At 50.5% G+C, this 20490-nt stretch overlaps 1 protein-coding gene across 1 annotated transcript; it reads left to right on the top strand.

Annotated features, from left to right (window-relative positions):
• Nucleotides 1–11509: 11509 nt before the first annotated feature.
• Nucleotides 11510–14243, top strand: LOC127200992 (apolipoprotein L3-like). Its single transcript, XM_051159356.1, has 2 exons — nt 11510–11577; nt 13397–14243. The coding sequence occupies exons 1-2, from the start codon at nt 11510–11512 to the stop codon at nt 14241–14243; spliced, it is 915 nt and encodes a 304-aa protein (XP_051015313.1).
• Nucleotides 14244–20490: the final 6247 nt, after the last annotated feature.

Raw genomic sequence — 20490 nt, 5'->3', positions numbered from 1 at the left:
GAGATGGAGCCGTGAGTCTGCACACTTTCTCTGTGCTGCTGTGTGATGATACATGGTGCAGCAAGAAGGTCCCACCAGATACGAAAGATGGTGCCTGGGCCATCCTCTGAGCCTTCCCAGCCTCCAACTGTGTGCTATATAAATACCTCTCAATAAGTCATGTCTTCACAGTTAGCTGGTTGTAGTCTCAAAAGTGTATTCTGGTACCTTTCATTGGCAAGAAAGAATGAGTGCTGTTTCTTTGCCAAGTCCAGCTCTACCTCCTGCTCTTTGTTTATAGACAGGATCTTCACAGATGCAGTGGACACAACTGGCACACCCATTCTACAGCACACACCTGGACACTTCTTCAGGCTTCCCATCCAAAGCCCTGGTGACCCTTCTTCATTACTGGCAATAATCACCACCAGCTCACTTGATGACAGGATTTGTCCCTTTTGCTTTGGGAAAGAGAACATTGACTACACAGACAGCTGTTGCTGCTGTCACGTGGGGAGGAAAGAGTGAGGTGAGGCAGGGACAAGGCACCCCTGAGAAAACCTCTAAAGTTTCCTTTTGCTCCCTTCCTCACAGCTGCCCTGACAAACCCCAGGCAAATTAATGTTCAGTAGCAGGTCTTCCTTCACCTCAAGAAGACAGTGTCTTTGATGCCATAGACACCTGGCCACCCAAATGTAGATGTCACCTTCCCACCAGGCTGCCCCTTCCTCCTGGACCTTGGTTCTTACAGACATTAATTTCCAGACTTGGAGTCAATAACACAATAACTGAGTGACCCTGTGGGAGCCACCAGATGCAAGGAAGACTGATGGTAACCAGAGTTCTTCCTAAAGACACCAGTATGACAAGCCAGCTGCTGTCCCTATCACTTGTGTCCTGTTTTATAAGCCACAGGACCCCAGAGGATGTCAGGAAGAAAGGGTGGGATTTGGGGTGACCTTATACTTCCATGAACCCTCCATACTGTGCACTTCCTGTTTCTGGGTCATTCTGTGCTGGTGGTAACACTCTTATCCAGAGTACATAATGTCCCCCAGGCTGATGCCAAATACCACAAAAGAAAGGAAAGGAAAAGAGAAAGGAAAAGCAAGGTCTCCTACTGATCTGGTCCTCAGAGAGCCTTTTAGGCCTAGCAGCATGCTGGACAGATGCCAAGAGGAAGTGTGGGTGGCCCCAGCCCTTCCCCCCGGATGGTCAGCTGGAAGCCCAGACTGGGAGCCTCCCTTTCCTAGCTGTCTCCAAGTAGGGCAGAGAGGAGGCTCCCAGCTAGTCTTGCTTCCCAGTGGCTGCAGGGCATTTTCCTGGGGCAGGGAGACCAGGGCTCAGGACAGCAGGAACCTGAGAATCTTTAATTACCTCCTAGGGCCAAGATCAAGTCCATTCATCCTGGACAGAGGGACTCCTGACTACTGCAGCTCATCTCTCTGTTCCATCCCCTCCCTCACCTCCCTTCCCCTCCCCCACTGCCTGCCCAAGCAGCTTACAGGGCTCCTGTGCTGAGGTCCCTCTCTTACAGGGAATGTCACCCATCATCATGTGGTGCCATGATTAATCAACCAGGGCAGCTTCATTCCATGTGCCCAGCCTGCCACTGTCAGGGATTGGAAACATTCATTGAACATTGAGCCACTAGCTTCTAAGGACACAGCCCCATCAATAAAAAAAAATCATTAAAAAAGGTAATGTTTAAAGTTTCTAGGACTTTCTGCTTTTTCAAATACAGAGATCATCTTCTCTACTTCCATTTATGGTCTGGTCCCTTCACCTTGTGATTACACAGGTCAATGGCCAGAGTATGTGCAGAAGTTGTGATTGTGCAAAGTGTCCCTTCCTGTCCCACTCTTGTATAGTCCCCTCGCAAACACAGGACAGTCTGTCTTCCTTCTCCACTCCTCACAGGCTGGGCAGAGGCCAGGGGAGGCGGGAGGAGGCCCAGAGGAGGCCCAGAGGAGGCAGATCTGCCATCCACCTGCTCAGCCTGCTTCACAGAATCATCAACAAAACCTCAGGTGTCCCCAGGGCCTCGCACAGAGGCACGCTCAGAGACACAGTGTGTGGCACAGCTCCTGGGTACCTTGTATGTCCCACATCAACATTTGTCCCTTCTGATCTTGACAGTAGTAACTACCCAGGTCCAACCTCAGGGTGCACAGGACGCATGAACCAATGAGCCCTGGGTTGCCTGCCTGCTTTGTTTTACACCTTTCACTTCCTCCATTCCCAAAGGAGTGGGGACCCACAACAGACACCTGGGAGGTGGGAGGTGGGAGGTGGGAGACCAGCTGGCCAGGTCTCAGGCACTCTGGCGCTTGGGCAGAGCCCTGGGAAGTTGGTGATCTCATCTTGTGCTTACGGCAGAAAGGGAGAGCGGGACAGCCAGAGCCAAACATGGCTGCAGGTCTGGACTGTGTCCTGGATTGATGTCTACCTTGATCCCCTTTCTGTTCAAGATCTGTGGGGAGGGTGAGCAGGTAGGGAGGCATAAGAGGCCCCCAGTGTACCAAAATCTTCCCCAAGGCTGAGCTGGAAGGGACACAGCTGTCCTTCCCGTGGCCACCAGCTCACTAGCTGCACATCAGGATCCCAGTTAGGATCCTGGGTCCTAGCTGCCTGGGTCAGGTGATTCTGTGGGCTGTGTTCTTTGTGTCCCTGACCTCTCTGGTTTCTCTGGTGCCTGTGTATGGTGTCCACACAGCTGAACGGGTTTCAAGGCTACACTTTGGTCTCATTTTTATTATATGTCACTAAGTGTCTGCAAAGATGGGGTGCAGAAGAGGCTTTGGTCACTCCTGTCTCTGGGGAACATTCTGTAAGGAGGGAAGGAAGACCTTGAGGTATCCTTGTGAAGATCCCCATGAGGTCTCTGTCATTAGACTGACCAGTTTTCGGTGTCTCAGTTAAGGCTGTCCTATTCTATGCTTCAGTGGCAGATGGCCATAAGACCACAGTCTTCTGTGTATAAGAAGAGGAGGTCCATCTCTGTCCCCCAGGGCAACAGTCCTAAGCAAACTGTTAGAACCTGCTTCAGAATGAATATTTTTCTCCAGGGTGGGGTTTCTACTGTGCAGCAGTCGTGTGATTTGCAACACTATCTCCATACTGCTTCCAAGGGCAAGAAGTTTGCTATTTTGGGGGGCTTTTTGTTTTGTTTTGTTTTGGTCTTGGTTTTTGGTTTTTTGAAATAGGGTTTCTCTTTGTGTCTGTGTCTGTGTCTGGTTATCATGGAACTTGCTCTGTAGACCAGGCTGTCCTCGAACTCACAGAGCTCCATCTGCCTCTGCCTCCTGAGTGCTAGGATTAAAGCTGTGAGCCACCACTGCCCAGCTCATTGGCTGCTTTTAAGTCTAGCCTTGATTCTGTAGTCAACTGTTACTATGTGGTAACCGTCTTCCCTAAGAGGGTCCTTCTAGAAATCTCTTAGCACTGTGATTGGTTTGGAGGAGTTCATAGTTTGTGGTTGGTTGATGTGTGTGCTTGCTAATTTTATGTCAGCTAGTACAAGCTAGCAGCATCTAAGAAGAGGGAAACAAGTTGAGAAAAGGCTTCCTAAGATTAGGCAGGCCATTGGGCAAGTATGTAGTGCATTTTGTGAATGCATTTCCTGATGTTGGAGGGCCCAGCACTTTGTGGGTGGCACTACCCCTGGGCTGTCATGAAAAAGCAGCTCAGCAAGGTGTGGGAGTGGGCCGGAAAGCAACAGGATCCCATGGTTCTGGGTCAGCTCCTGCCTCCAGAACGTGTCCAATTTGAGTTCCTGCCCTGACATCTTTGATGACGGACTGTGATGTGCATGTAGGATTGAATGAGCCCTGTCTTCCCCGAGTTGGTTCTGTTCCTGATGTTCAGCACAGCAACAGGCACACTACCTAAGACTGTACCAAAAAGATGCAAAGAGCTAACGAAGACCATTGCCCCAGGCTGGGACACGGAGCTACCTCTGAGAAATAATAATAAGGATAAAACTCAAACTCCTCAGAGCTGTGCATTTTGCCTTCTGCCTGCTCTCTGCAGATGTTCAGAGCCCGTGCTCTTCCTGCCTGGATCAGGAGCAGAGAGCAGAAGAGCTGCCACTAGCCCCGGCTCCAGGCTGGCTCCCACTCCTCACTCACTCCTGACACACCAATGGCCAGGTCTAGGTCTAGTTCATGGTCCTAGAGACCAAGGTCACAAACAGACATCACAGCTGGTGACAATGTCACATCAGACACAGCAAGGCCAAGTGCAAAGATGCAAAAGGGCTGGACACCATCTGTCATAGTGGGTAGGATAGAAATCCCTTCAACTTGAACAAGCCAATAAAGGAAGTATGTTTCTATGGGATGAGCACAAGGGACCTTGTCTGACAATCGAGGTATGCAAATTGTCCTTCAACTTCACTGATTTTGGAAGCTTTCTGTAGCCATACGTCCTTTCTAATATTCAAGGGTCTCTGTGTAGAATAAAGGAGAGCCCCAAATGTCCTCCAGAGAACTTCCTCAGAGCAGGGCACCCTTCACAGCTCTGCAGCCCATGAGGCCTGAGGGCAGAGCAGGCAGCAGAGTAATGTCTCATCTCCATCCCAAGCGTCCTCTGCTAGGCCCTTGACCAACACCTCTTTGTGCCTTCAAAACCTCTCTTGTCACCCTCTCCTCCCAGCCCTGCTGCAACAGCCTCCTATTCCCCATCTTAAGATGAATTCTTCACCCAGGCTGACCATCAGAAGGCACCAAAATATGTATGTATATGTGCGATGTGAATGTCAAAGTCCCAAGTTTATTCCCTCTCCACAAATCCATGTAAAGCAGGCCCCTCCTTTTGAGACCAAGCCCTCTTTCGGCACACCAGTCCTAAACGTGTTGCCTTTTCTTGGAAGTTGAAGCTCAGATCAAACCTCACCAGCAACCTTCACTCTTGGCTCCATTTCTATGCCACCCAAGCCAGAGAAGCTGTTGTCATATCAGCTCCTGACCATGAGTCATCAGTGGGGTCGGACCTAGTAGGCATCATGCCTGGTGGTTTGCTTTCTAATGGGGGGCCACAAACCAGAAAATCCTTTCACTTTTGTGCACTGGGTATAGCAGGTCGAGAGCTTGTGTCAGACTGTGCAGCAGACATTCAGGTAGTGGCTGGGACCCATCTAAACGTGGCTTCAGGAAGGGTGTCCTAACCCCTGCCATATGAGACTGTGGCCCCATCCTGACTGTTCAAGGGTCTATGACTGTCTCCGTCCATTCCTCACTCTTATCCAGAGATGCTCACCATGCTTGGCTGTGGCTCAGCAGCCATTTCCCAGGTCTTGAATCTCACTAGGCTCTTCTTTGCCCATCTAAAGTCCTGTCAGTGAAAGGAGGAAGGCTCCAGAGGAAGGAAAGTGTTCAAAATATAGAAACAAAAGTCTGTCTCCAAGGGAAACATGGTCCATAGTGTCTGGTGTCCAAGGATCCATCTTGGCTTGCTCTAGGCTCAGGCTCTGAGTTGTGGAGTGAAAGCTGATGGATGCCTCATTCCTTGCCTCAGTTTCCCCTTCTGCAAAATCACAGCACAGCCCCATATCACATGTAGTTATTACATATTGTGTTGAAAATTGGACAAAGTTGTGTGTCTTACAGAACGATTGTCAAACTTGTAACAAATGGTGAAATAGATGTTGAAATCTATAGCATATGGGGCCTGAGTAGTCACCTGCTTTCCCTCCCTCAGGCTGTGAGGACATGACAATCAAACGCAGTGGCATTTCTTTAGATTGAAAAAGGCCCCCGACAAAAGGGTTATGTTGTCCCCTGGTGTCCAGCCCCTCTCAGACCCTTCTCCTGGACAAAGCAGAGAAGTCCCACAGCCGTCCAGATGCAGGTATCTGGTACAGCAGAGGACTTGGTCCCTCCACCAAAGGTGCCATAGGAGTGGCACATGAGGTTGTGGAGTCTGTCATAGAGGATTCTGGGAACTTCTGAGAGGAAGCAATGCATGATGGGTGCAAGTAAAGGCAGATTCCAAGTGCCATGCTCCCCAACTTCAGTGGAGCAGGGTCAGCACCAACCACTGCAGAGTCCAGAACTTTACTGAGGGGCGAGGAGAGGCAGGTGTGCCTGAGGAGCTGGGCTGGGCAGAATTGGAGACGTGAAGAGGGATCTTGGGGACTCCCTGTACCTGAAAGATGCAAGTGGGGATTTTTCTTCTTTTTTTAACATTCCTTATTATATATACAGTACTTCGTCTGCATGTACACTGCAGGCCAGAAGAGGGCTCCAGACCTCATTAAAGATGGTTGTGAGCCACCTTGTGATTGCTGGGAATTGAACTCAACCTCCTGAAGAGCAGCCAGCGCCCTTAACCTCTGAGCCATCTCTCCAGGTGGTTTTTTTCTTTTTCTTTCTTTCTTAAATACCAGTCATATGGTCTTGGGCAAGCCCTGTGAAAGCACCCCACAAACCCCAAAGGGGTCATGACACACAGGTTGGGAACCTCGGCTCCAGTGGCAGATCATTTTTCTTAAAGACCATGGAGAACCTACAACCAGCACAGGGTGTGCAGAGAAAAATCTAGAAAGTCAGCCGGAGGCTTTCCTGTGAGTGGGTGGACAAGGAGTCGGGTGCGGGTGGGGCTCAGCTAGCTGACTCTGGGGATTTGTTGGATCTGAGCTTTCATAAGCAAACTCTTTCACTTTCACTTTGAGGTCCAGTTTTTGTCTAGTTCACACACAGACACAGCCAGTGGCGACATCTACACCCAAAGAAGACCTGGGCGCTGTTCAAATTCAGCCAGAGCAAGACCCCTCGGTAAGTTAGGCAAGGGGTTCAGTTCCCACTAGTTCATCCTCAACACAGCTCTAGAAGAGGGTGTGGACCCATTTTATGAGTGCAATGGGGGGTAAGCCGCTGGACTGTCAGGCCTGTTGGGCCTGGGTGCTTTTCCTAAGAACAAAATAAGGTTGGGGAAGCCATCAGATGGGGCCAGTGAGCTGCCAAGACTCAGTTTGGAGGACAGAGTGCATGGGACCCCAGAGGGAAGGTGTCTGATGTGGGTGCTCACTCCCCTGAGGAATGGAAGAAACAAAGAGACAGAGGAGGGCAGGATCCTGAGCCTGCCAGTCCTTGGGCTGCTCAGTAAAGCTGGCTCTGCAGTGCTGCCACTGAGGTGGGAAGGGGAGAACAGCTGACTGATGAGATTCCAGGAGCCCTTTCAGGGCAGCAGTGTTTCCCATACCTGTTGTGGGGGTTTATTCTATGTAGGCTCTGTGTGGAAACTGAGGCTGCAGGAGAGAGTGGCTTGTTCAAGATCCTGGAAAAGAGGCTGAAGAGTGGGTGACAGGATTATGCTCTCTGGGTGTCACCTGGTTTCTGCTCTGATTGTGGGGGATGGGGGAAATGGTAGGCAATATCCTCTGTATCCTGGCAAGGAACAAGACACAGAAACACACCCACATCCTGGGGTCAGACCTAGCCAGCTCCAGGAAGCCAAGCTCTGTCTCAAGCTCTGTCCCAAGGGTCTCCATGGTTATTTACTGCCTGCCTGTTGTTTCTCTTGTTCTGTCTCATGGAGGAAGAGCACTTCCTGGTGCTTGTAGACTCTGGTTTTTCTGTCTATTTCCATATGGTTGCCCTAACAGTTGGAACAAAGCACTGCTCTGTCCCTCACAGTGTGTCCATGGATACACTCTGCTATCTCCTTGCTAGATTTGGTAGGCATGTAGAGCCTTTGCTCTGCCCTAGAGAAAGAGGCTGCGCAGCAGGTCCCGGATACCAGCACTGGACTGCTTCAGGAATCATGCCAAGTCTGCGGGTCCTCAAGGAGTCATGGGGTTGGGCAGCAGACAGGTGCAGTGTGGAGAAGTGCTCCAGGGAATCTAGACATTCAGGGCTGGGAGGGACTGCACCAGCCAACAGGGAGGGACTGGTTATCTTGTCTGTTCACTTCACTAGGGACTGAGCTCTGGGCCTCGTGCACTGAGGGGCTTTCCACCACAGAACTGCAACCCTAGCCACACACCTCAGTGCTGCAACCCTAGCCACACACCTCAGTGCTGAATGTGCTTGGGTAGAAGTGGGGGGTCTGTGGGAAGTCTCAGCTGGCTTCAGCTGCCAGCAGCCACCCTCACTCAGCTTCTCCAGTGCTGAGGCCACCCTATGCACAGGGCTGTTCCCTGAAGCCTGCCGTGCACTTGAGTCTAGGAGAATGTCCACCTCATCCATGGCCCTGTGAGTGTAGGGTCTCACACTTTATTTAATGCACATTGAGCCTCAGGCCATGAAAAAGCTAAATGTTGATGCTCTGTGATGCAGTTATTTTACTTCTAGAAGTATCAGATAGCTAAGAGCCCCAGCGCAGAAGGTTCCTCAAGACAGTGTTCTTGCACTGCAGTTCACATGATGGTTAGACACCGCCTAAGGTTGAACACTTAGGAAGGAGGACAGAGGGACTACATGGGCCAGAGCAGGGACAGGGACAGGGTCTGAAGGACTCCAGCACTGGTGGGATGCAGGCTCCAGCAGAATAGAGGGTATGGGCTCTGAGAGGGCACTCTGGCACCTGAGAATCAACCCTGTGACAGGGCACAGGCCTTGCCATGAGTAAGAAGGGGGAGGAAATGCTGCTGTGTGTTTAAGAGAGCAGAGATTCCTATGTAAATGACCAGGTTCCAATCAGTCCAATTAAGTCCCTGGTCTAGCAATACTGTGAAATACTGAGGGGAGTCAGCAAACCTCAGTGGTCTTCCCCCGACTTCACAATGGGGCTCACGGGAGTCCTCCTGTCATGGAGCATGTTCTATGAGGGTCTCTGTGTGACACACAGACACAGTATGGACTTGCTGCTCTCATCAGCTGCTTGTGTTCCCACCATGTAGTTGACAGAGCATCCCTTCCCATCTCTCCTGGGTGTAGATTGTATAATGCTTTTCTTCACAGCTCTGTCCCTAGCTGATGACATCCTCCTTCCACACTAACAGGACAGGGGGCTCTGATTTGACCAGGATGAGGGGACAGGGTGAACCCAGATGACTGACACCTGTAAGGAGCAGTGCAGGGCCCACTGGAGGAGTGGCAGTCTGTCTGTCAGTCCTTTGGTCCTTCACTGCCACCTTGTGGAACCCCTGGGCCTCTGGCCCCTCTCACCTCCCTATAGCTGCCCTCTCTGCAGCTTACAGTTTACAGTTTTTCCCTCTTCTTCCAGCTAAGACACCCGAAGAGCCATAAGAACACCTGTCAGAAATCCGATGGCTTGTTATCAGCACCCGGACTTCCTCACGGGAGTGTCAGGTAGCCATTTTCCTCTTCTCTGGCTGCTTCCATGTCACAAAGGTCCCTGTGGAAGAGGAGACGCTGTACCTCTTACTTGTCCTAGCCAGATCCTTTTGGTCTCAGTGGCCCGACTATGTGTGTCATTGTGTGTGTGTGTGTGTGTGTGTGCTGTCTGGAGTGTTTGATACCCCCAGAGGCTCCTGCATCTGGACACTGGTCCCCAGTTGTGTTGCGGCCTGAGGAGGTTATGGAACACAGAGGACTTGAGGTCTCACTGGAGGAAGTCCATCTCCGTGGGCGGGTCCACACTAAAGGAAGTCCATCCCTCTAGACGTGTTCTAACTGGAGAAGGTCCATCCCTGTGTACAGGCTGTAGAGTAAACAGCCCTGCCTAGTGTTTTGTGAATGCTTAATGTTAGCTCTTGGGAAGCTGAGGTAGCTTGATGTCTGTGACATGAGACTCCCCTGAGGTGCAAAATGAGTTCCAGGCTATTCAGGGCTACATAGTGAGACCTTGTCTCAAATATAAAGTAAAATAAAGCAATGTAAAATACAATTCACAGCCTTGCTCCCCTTCCAGTGCATTCTATGCTTCCTAGCTTCAGCCAAGATGTGACCTCCCAGCTTCTGTCACCTGCCTCTGTTTCTTCACTGCCACTATGGACACCTCACCTCTGAAGCTGTAGGACAAAGGAAATCATCCTTAAAGGACTCCTGCCATGGTCCTTTGTCACAGCAAAAGAGAAGTAGCTAATACAGAAGGTGACTTCATAGAGGGCCCTTGCTGTGAAGAACTTGACTCTCTCTCTCATAGTAGGAAACAAGTGCAGGGGAAGAGGACACACAGCGACACGCGCACACACATGACAGATGATAAAACGATGGCAGATGTAGACAATAAACATCTGGAATCTTGCCACAAGGACCCCAGACACAGTGAGCAGCATTCTTGAATTATGGCACCACGTGGTCTGCAGTATTTCACTTCCTTAAAGGTTCTGTCCCCAGATATAGCTGCTGAGCCTAAGAGCATTGACATGCACATTTGGGGCACAGAACTGAGTCTCTGACCCTGGTAACTCCATGAGGATGCGAGTACAGATGCTGAGGCATGTGTCCATCTTCTGGTACTTGCCGTTTAATCCCTTCCACATTGCCCTCTAACCTCATTTTTTCTCCTTGGTATATAGTGGGAGGACACGTCTTTCAAGAAATCTATGTGATTCTGACGAACCACTTTGGCATAAAAGACCTGAAGACCCTGATAAATGACGATGGAGCTTGGAAGGCGTTTGTGGAGGCAGCAGAGTTGTCAAGGTTACCCACATGGTGCACCCTGCCCTGCCTGTCAGACCATAATGATGAGGGTTATTTCCTGGGCAGCCATACCCACTCTCTGCACTCCCAGGGAATAGGTTTCTGGACCCTCCTTCTCAACAATATGAGAGGAGTGTGTCCACCATGTTATTCCTTCGTGGAAATGACCTCAGGTTGATTGAAGGTCACTCTCAAGGTGCCAGGACCATTTCTGCCATCTAAGGTTATGTGTCCTTGGCAAATTAGTTACAGCTTTGTGAGTCTCACCACCATGATGCTATAGTGTAGGAAATAAGATCATGTGTGTGGAGCTCTCAGGATGTTCCCAGGACACAGTGAGTGTTCCTGAAAGTCAGCTTAAGAGCTACTGTTGAGAGTGCAAAGAAACCAGGTCCAGGGGTCTCCTGTAGTTATTAGGGTCTCCTGTAATCAAAACTGATTTTGAGACAAGTCAGAAAAGTGTAGAAATGACCAACCCGTGTTCCCAAGTTGTGGCTTGGTCACTTTCCTCCCATCTGAGGAGCAGGACCACAAGCAGGATCCGTCTGTGCACATGATGCAGCCGCACAGAGCTGGGCTGGACCCCGCCTGTCCTCGCTCAGATTAGGAGCCACAGGCTGTGTTCCATAGGAACAGGCGTTCAGTCTGATAGGCCATGGTGACAGCCTGCCACGGGCAACAGGTCAGGGATGGAGAACCAAGTCCAGAACCGCTTCCCTAATCCCAGACAGACCAGGACCAGGGTCTCAGCCTGGGTTCAGGAGAGACTGTGACTGACCTTGGAATGGGGTGTAGGAGGAAGGCTAGGACAGCACATCTGGAAGGAGAGGGGGTTAAGGAAGGTAGAAAAAGGAGGCCTAGCAGAGGACATGAAGATGGAGGAGGATTGAACCTTGCCTCCAGCCTCATGGTCCACAGCTGTGCAGAGCTGTGTTTGGCTGTGCCCTCCACGCACTGTCTTTGCTATAGAGGTCGCAATGGCATTGGACACTTTTCTGTTCTACATGGATCTCCCTGAATGTTACGAAGGCCGTGTGACTAGAGAGTGAGTTCAGAGTCAGTGCTGCTGGAGGACAGTTGGCATAACTTGAGTCTGATGGGGACTCCTGATGAAAAGCCCTCCACTATGTCCTTGTCCAAAGTCATGGGATTTCTGACCTACCTATCACTATGTGTAGTCTCCAGGACCGTTGCATCTTTGCATGTGGTCTTGCTGTGTTCAGCTGTGATACTGTCACCAGCTGTGGTGTCTGTGAGCCTGGTAACCTCTGTCTATAGGACCCCGAACTAGGACTACCAGGTGGTGGTGGATTCACAATTAGCATACAGCCAGGATGAGAGGCAGCTGTCCTGTCTCAGTCACTTGAGGCAGCCACTGACCTTCTGAGCTGCACCCAGGAAGAGAATGGGATTTTGGCATCTGGAGAGAGCAGATAGCAGGCGAAATTATATGGAGCATCTCATGGCTCTGAGGGGGATGTTTTCCTTTACTTTTAAGTTTTCAAAGATAAACGTCAAAGTCTGAGGAAAGATTCCCCCCGAGCCTTCTTGTTCTTTTTGACACCAACTGTTGATGAAGGAGGATGCTAACCCAACTACAGGACTGAGAACTTTCAAAAGCAATCCATAAAACTCACATAGCAGATTGTTGTCATAGTCACAGTGGACCATGGAGCACAGAGGGTTAAAATAAGGTAATGAACACATGCACCAGGCACATCTGTGAGAGAGCTTCAAGCCTGACTTTTCTTCTCCTCAGGGTGCAGTGCTGTCCTGCATTGAGAGTGTGTTGAGCCACATGGCTCCTGCTCACCAGGAAGCCCACCCATGGAAAGAACATCCATGATGAAGCAGGCCCTAGGGGCCACAAGGACACTGCTCAGGCCTATTACCCCAGGGGACAGAGATGGAGCCACCCTGCACACACAGAGAGTTGGGACTTAGGGAAACTTTGCAGTGAGGGCAGGAGACAGCACATCCCTTACAAGGGCAACAACAACAGGTCAATTCTACTAAAATGGGCCTCATGGGATTCTTACCAAGGTTAATGCCTTTGGCCTTAGTTCCTCTGGATGTTAGAGAGTGCTGTAAAGCCCCCACCACACCTCACATCTTTTAAGGCTGATTTTTATGTAGGAAACTCTTACAAACACTGTATCGCAGACCCTGCATTTCCCCACATGAAATACATACAGATAGTTACTGAAGTATCTTACCGACAGGACCCAAATCTATCCTCAACGCTGACCCTGTGCACAGTAGGTGGAGGTCTTTGTGCAAAGCTTTTAAAGCAAGTGTGCTGTCACTGCGTACTGCCCCATGAGGTCAGATGTGCTGCTTTCGACTACTTAGGCCTGGAAACCTCTCAGGTTGAGGACTGCACTCTTGGCATGCTCGGTCTGCACATCCCATTGCAGAGCTCCTCAGGCAAGCACAGGCATCCTGCAGGCTGGATGCTACAGGGAATGCAGATGACTTCCCAGCAGCAAGGGCAGAGGGGAGACTCTTGGGAGAGGTGCATCCCTCACAGCTCACACAGTTCTTGAGGTTCAGTGTTTGCTCTGATCCCACATCCCTGTGCTCATCAAAGGTTTACCACAGAGAGCAATGACACTGACCTAGAGTGGAGACATTTTATCAAGTGCCTTTCACTATGGCATGTTGCCTCTCCTTTACACAATGACCCCTATGGACTAAGACAGTGGGCATCTATGGTGTATTAAACACTTATGGTGGAATGCAAGCTGATGAGCCTCTACAAAATTACTTTCAATGAGTTTGTAATATAAAAGTGATGTTAAAAAACCTATTAGTTTTTAAATAAAAAGCCTGTTTTTCTTATGCCCTTCACCCCTTCATCACAGCGAGGAGACAGCCGCCCTGCATGATGCACTGAAGGAGCATGTAGCACAGAGGCCCACAGAAGACGAACGCTCTGAAAGGGAGCTGCAGAGAAGGAGGATTTTGGAAGAATTTCCTCAGTTGAAAAGCAAACTTGAAGAAAACATCAGGAAGCTCCGAGACCTGGCTGACCATCTTGACCAGGTGCACAGGGGCTGCACCATCTCCAACGTGGTGTCCAGTGTTGCCAGCATTGCCTCTGGAGTCGTTGGTTTATGTGCGGGACCAGCGACTGGAGGGGCCAGTCTGCTCCTCTCAGAAGCTGCATTGGGGACAGGAGCACTCTCAAGTGTGTCTGGTGTCGCCAGCAGCGCTACGGAAGAAATAATCAGATGGATAGATGAAGCTGAAGCCAAGCGCCTAGTTGGAGCCAGCAGGAGCATACTTGAGAAGATGTTGGTCCTTTTTAAGTTTCCAATCGAAACTATAAATACAGGTATGGATTTAGTCCTTGCATGGAAAACACTAGGACAGCAGATCCGTTCCTACAGGATGGCCAGGGAAAACCCTCTCTATAGAGTAGAAGCCAGGACCATTGGTAGAATCTCTGATGTAGGTTCTATGGAGATCGAGAGTGCCTTGTCCGACTCTGTTCTCCCAATGACCAGAGGAGCCAGGATTAGAGCAATAGCCTTTCCCAGTATCATGTTTGTAATTGATGGCTATCATCTTATAAAAGACTCAATGGATTTGTACAAAGGGGCAACCACAGAGTCAGGGGCGGCACTGCGGGACCTAGCTGACAAGCTGGAGAAGAAGGTGCAGGGATTCGAGCCGACCTACAAGGCTCTGCAGCCATACCTGCCATAGTGACTGCTCCCCAGGCCCTCAAGGTGACAGGAGCTCTGCTTATGTCCTTGCACTTAGAGATCAGAGTGTCGTATTCCCCACCATATGAGTCTGTAGCCATATCTCGACAGTTAAAGGGTTAAAAAATATTCCAGTCCATTCCTCAGTCAGATCGTGGGAGCCCGTCATAGCTGGCCTGTGCTTCTGGGGACATTACGTAGTTCCGCATCTCACTGTGCTTTTCTCTAACAAGAAGAACAATAAGAGTAAGAAAGGTATTTTTATTTAAAAAAAAAAAAAGCTTTCTATGAGGAAGTGTAGTCCAGATTGACTCCACTTGAACGCTCAGGCTCTCAGTTCTGCAGTAAAAGATGATGGATGCTTCGTTCCTCGCCTCAGTCTCCCCATCTGCAAAATCACAGCACAGCACAGCACAGCTCTGTATCACATGTCGTAATTACACACTAAACTGAAAAATGTGGAAAGATGTGTATCTTACAGAATGATTGTAAAAGTCTGACCAAATAGTGAAATAAATGTGTTGAAATCTAGAGTGTATGTGTCCTGAGTTGTCACTGGCTCTCCCTCCCTCAGGCTGTGAGGACATGGTGATCAAACCCAGTGACATTTTTTACAAGGAAAAGGGCCCCCAAAGAAAGGGTTATGTTGTCCCCTGGTGTCCAGCCCCTCTCAGACCCTTCTCATGGTCAAAGCAAAAGATCCCACAGCCGTCCAGATGCAGGTCTCTGGTAGAGGCAAGGACTTTGGTCCCTCCATTGAAGGTACCAGAGGAGTGGGACAGGAGGTTGTGGAGTCAGCTGTAGAGGATGCTGGGAACTTCTCAGAGGAAGCAATGTAGGAAGTAAAGGCAGATTCCAAGTGCCATTCTCCCCACTTTCAGCAGAGCACGGCCATCATCAACCACTCCAGAGCCCAGAGCTTTGTTGAATGGCGAGGAGAGGCAGGTGTGCCTGAGGAGATGGGGCCGGGCAGAATTGGAGGTGTGGAGAGTGATCTTCAGAGAGGGGAGTGGTTCCTGAGCCTAAGGTGCAGATTTTTTCCCCCTAAACTTCATGCCGCATCCACAAACAACATGTGGTGTACATAGAAGAATCTAGAAAGTCAGCCTGTGGTGGTCCTGTGAGTGGGTGGACAAAGTGGGGTGCAGGTGGGGCTCAGCACCTGAATATGAGGTTTTGTTGGGTCTGAGCTGCTAAGAAGAGGAGCCTCCCTCTCTCCCTCAGTCTGGTTTTCCCACAGACCCAGCCAGTGGTGACACTCAACCCCTAACAAGACCTGGGTGCTGCTCAAACTCAGCCAGAGCAAGACAACTCGGTTAATTTGGGGTGTGTCCAGTTTTCTCACTTGTTTATCCTCACCACAGCTCTGTGATAGGAGAACTGGACTCCAAGCTGTGATGGGTTTCCCTGGACTTGAGAGAGAGGTTTGCCCTCAAGTGGGATTCCTGAGCTGCCAGGCCTCAGCTTAGAGGACACAATGCTTGGAACCCCAGAGGGAAGGTACCCACTCCACGGAGAAATGAGGGAGCAAAGAGATGGAGGAGGGCAAGAAATCAAGCCTGCCAGTCTCAGGAGCTTGTGGAGTGAAGCTGGCTCTGAGGTGCTGGTACTGAGCAGGATGGGACGAAGGCTGATGTCTGAGACATAAGCAGCTGTGGTTTGGGTGTGCCCCCCGACGTGTCTCTAAGCTCCTATTCTGCATCAGTCTTTGGGTGGAAACCGAGGCTCCAGGAGACAGTGGCTTGTCTGAGATCCCAGAAAAGAGGCTGAGCAGTGGAGGGCGGGGCTTGTGTCCTCTTGGTGTCACCTGGTCTCTGCACAGCCTTTGGGGGAAGGCCTAAAATGGCAGACACTGTCTTGTGTACCTGGGAGAAGAATGCGGACAGACTCAGACACACACCTGTATCCCGGGGTCAGACCTAGCTAGCTCCAGGAAGCCAAGTTCTGTCTCAACCTCTGTCCCAGGGGTCTCCACGGTTACTTACTGCCTGCCTGTTGTTTCCCTTGTTCTGTCTCATGGAGGCAGAGCACTTCCTGGTGCTTGTAGACTCTGGCTTATCTTTGTACTTTCTTATGGTTGTCTGGACAGTTCTTTCACAACCCACAACCGTTTGGACAAAGCAAGCTGCTCTGGCCCTGACATTTGTCTCCAAGGGCACACTCTGCTGTCTCCCTCCGAGATGTGGGGTACCTATGGGACCCTTGTTGGGCCCTAGAGAAAGAGGCTACACAGCAGTCCTGGCCACCAATGCTGGACTGGTACTGGAGCCATGTCAAGCCACCTGGTGGTAGGGGAGACCTAGGTGCTGTGAGGCAGGTTTAGAAAAGTGCCATAAGAAACCTGAACATCCAGGCTGAGAGGAATCATCAGGAAAGAAGTGTTGTGTCAGGGCCTGAAATGGACTAAGTTCTGGAAGGCACCTGGATTTGAGGGGAGGGTGGTGAGGGAGGGGCTGCTCAGAGAGGAGGGATGTGTGCTGTGCAGAAGGCCTTGAACTTGACCCTGGGAGCAGCATGAGGCCCTGACCCCTGTGTTCCCTGCTGAAGCAGAGGCAGGGTATCCCACTGCCACTGAAAGGCTGGGCAGACAGTCCCCATCCTGCCTCATCTGGAGAGCTCAGCACAGCTGGGGAAGGATGCTCCCTGCCTGGACTTTCTGGTCACTAGGAGGAGGACAGGGCAGACACCATCCAAGATCCCTCGAAACACCTATGCAGGGGACACTCATCCAAGAATGGCTCAGTCCTAGGCAGGTTCAGAACAGACCAAGAGAGCCTTCCTCCACCTTCCAGGGTCTCCTGCACGCTAGGGGCGTGTCCCACTGCTCAGCCACATCTGCAGCGCCCGCCCCCCTCTCTCATATGGAAGAATGGGCCCCAAGGTCCAGATGCTATGACCTATGTGTGCGGTCACCAAAGATGCTGTCCCATCGTGTTCTGCCCTCTCCCCCTAGCTCTGTTTGGCACATGGTCCTCATATCTCTGGAGTCCTGAAGCTGTGAAGCAAGAAGAAAGAGAAAGGACAGCCCGGCCTCCCATCGTATCCATCTCTGTAGCAAGAGTCCCAGAAGTCCTTCTCAGCCTGCCCTTCGTGCCTGGCCTGTGTCACATGATCACTGTTAGTTTGAGCATGCACCATAACTAGAAAATTGATATCCAGTGTCCAAGAGGGCATGCAGGCTTGAGGGAGGGGCAGAGGGGTGGCTTCTGCACCAGTGAAGACACATCAGGGGACCTTGGGAGCCTTTGTGCTGCTGTGATGAGGTCAGTGACCAAAAAAAGCTGCTGAGAGAAGGGGCCTTTGGGAGCCATGGCTACCTCTGACTGGCCTCACAGAGACACCTCTCAGATGCGCTAGATTATTCGTTCCTCCTCACATGACACTAGTAACATCCATCAGTCCATCAGTCAAAGATCCTGGGACAGTCCTGTCATAGGCAAATCAGTCAGTTATTCTCAAGGAGGGAGAAGGCTTGGGATCATGGTATCAGTGGAGTGAAGAGGAGATAAACATGCTTTTGTGTTGGTCCCAAGTGTGGGATGGGGAACAGACTAGTGAGAGAGCAGAAAGTTTTATTTATTCCCTTAGAAGTTGAACCACTTCGTGGGGGAGCTTGGATGTTGCCAGCTGAAAACATCCTAGTAGAGACTCTGAGAGGAGACAGATGTATGAGAGCCTAAAATAGGGGCTTGAGAGAGGACTTGGGGTTGTTTTGGCTGTTCATCAACACTTCGAGAGATGCTCCTAGAGAGCATTGCTCCAGGGAAGGCTTCAAGGCTCCGGGCCTCGGCTGCTGTTCCAGGTTCCAGCAGTCACCTTGGTTGACCTGCGGGTTCCCTGAGGGCCTGCTGACTATGCCAGGAGGATCGTTCTACAGAACTGATATCCTTAAGGTTTCATTCTTCTTTAAAAGGACCCAGCAACAATTGTTTAAAGTCTCCTTGGTCAGTGTTGGACAGAAGGGAAAATCCCCTCTGTCCAGGCTGCATGGTCCAGCACTGACCCCCATCCCCACAAGGTCTGAGGTGGTTGTTCTGCTTTCCCCAGAGAATGGTAGGTTTTGAGTCTTTCAGTTAAAGAGAGTACTTGTTGGGAAAAGCACATTGATTGTGAAAGAGGAAGACATGGAACTTCCTCTTCTGTTCAAGGGAACTTTTCCCATTCCCAGGGGCTCCTTAGAGAAGGCGGTGGGGCTGGGAGAGCAGAGGGAGTGTGTGGCTGGGAAACTATTTCTCCTTCCTGCATGCATTCTGCTCAGATAGCAGATCCCCACACACACATGAGAGGCCCGGACCCTTCTCCCTCAGGGACTGGGTCTGACTCAGCACATGGGTGGGCCTCAAGCAACGACACAATCAGTACTTTGGATTTGGATGGGTGAAGATTTCTTTGGTTTCTTTGGGTGACCTGGCAGAGCCAAAAGGATTCAGGTCATAAGCCAGGGGCTGTAAGTGGGGGTGTCTCACACCAGAGAAAGCCACTGGTCAACACAGGGAAATAAAACTGGCAAAACCACAGGAGACAAATAGTAAAGACAAGCAGATGTGCCCACCGCACATTCATACACCTGAACAGACCAGAGAGTCTGGTGACGTCTCCCACAGGACACTGGATCAGTGACCATATCCAGCCTCTCTGTGTCCTAAAGAGAAGGTGCCTTGGTCATATTAGCTGAGAGGTGACAGACCAGGTGACTTTCTAATTTGTTTCCTTTGGGAGTGGAGGGGTCAGACCCCTCTGAAGCATTAGGCAGGGACTGATCAAAGGGACCTGGAACATCTCAGGTCTCACATCCCCTGTAGCTCCTTGACCACTACACTCTTCCCTGCTCTGAGTGTCTCTGGATATTTCTGTGGGACTTCCAGGACTGTAGTGTGGTGTCCACCAGGGAAGACTGCTTGGACTCGGATTTAAGCCAATAGAAAGTCTTTATTAGCTCACCAGCAACTGCACCCGTGTTCAGAATGCCAGTGTAGCCCCGTGCTTTTCTCAGGGTGAGTTATGAAGAAGAAGAACCATACCCTGGGTTGACACACTTCAGTTAACAAGAACACTTAGCCAGGCATGGAAATACAGAAGGCAGAAAGCAAGGTTAGGACATTTAGATACTTTCCAGAACTATGGGCTTTGATGGGCTAGGTCTTTGTTACCTTTCGGCTGGTGGTGCTGTCTATGTGCTGAGTTCTTTGGCCTTAATGACACATCCATCATGGAGTCAGTTGTGCTAAGGTCTGGGGGCCTACTATGTTCTGGGAGCCTGTTACACTGAGAGAATGTGATACTTAGGGGTTCCATGTTCTGAGCAGGAGTTCCTGAAAGAAGCACCCACGAAAGCCAATGGCCAGACACTGTGCACGCCATGCTCTGCAGCACAATGGTTAGCAGCAACAGGAACCAGGAGATGGGGTGCTGCTGAGGCTGCAGGGGAGGGAGGGACAGACCATAGCCCAGGAGGTCCAGGAAGGGATCTGTGGAGAGTCCCCCAGTCTTTGTATGCAGGAATTTTCCATCCAGCCCACATAGGACAGCCCCTCCATTTGAAATGTGCTCAGCTGAGAAGAAACAAGAATTGCAGGCCTAAGGTCACTCCTTGGAGTGGGTCAGCAGGGAGCGTGGGATGAGTATTGAGTAGGATTGAGCAAGCAGCAGGTTTCGTGTGTTGTTTTGGTTTCCAGTTCCTTGAAAAATGGTGCTTTCTCCATCCTTTTTTTTTTTTTTTTTTTTTTCTTTTCTTTGTCTTGGGAAAAAAGAAAATTTTGGAAGTGGGGTTTTCTCTTTCATTTTCTGGTTTGAGTATATTAGCAGGAGACAGCGTTTGCTTAGGACTTGGATGCACAGCTAAATGTCCTAACCTTGCTTTCTGCCTTCTGTATTTCCATGCCTGGCTAAGTGTTCTTGTTAACTGAAGTGTGTCAACCCAGGGTATGGTTCTTCTTCTTCATAACTCACCCTGAGAACCTGCTGGGTCCCATCTACACGGAGCGTGTTGAGGAGTGCTGGTAAGTTGGGGGAAGGTCTAAGCTCTCACACACTCTGTAAGTGGACTGTGGACTTGTTTTGTTGATAACTTTGGCAAGGCCAGTCATCTGCCTTGACTCAGAGGCACAGCAGCAGTAAAGCTGGCCTTGCAGCCACTTTGGAGTCAAGCTGTTCCTGCATTTTCATCTGCCCTGAACACAAGACAGGATGATAAATTCCTCAGATGAGACCCTGGAACTTATGGGGTCTCAACCTGTGTCGAGGGTGCC

This window comes from Acomys russatus, chromosome 17, assembly GCF_903995435.1.
Source record: "Acomys russatus chromosome 17, mAcoRus1.1, whole genome shotgun sequence".
NCBI classification, from domain to species: domain Eukaryota; kingdom Metazoa; phylum Chordata; class Mammalia; order Rodentia; family Muridae; genus Acomys; species Acomys russatus.
Note: the sequence above shows the minus strand (reverse complement) of the source record. Positions and strands in the feature narration are given on the sequence as shown.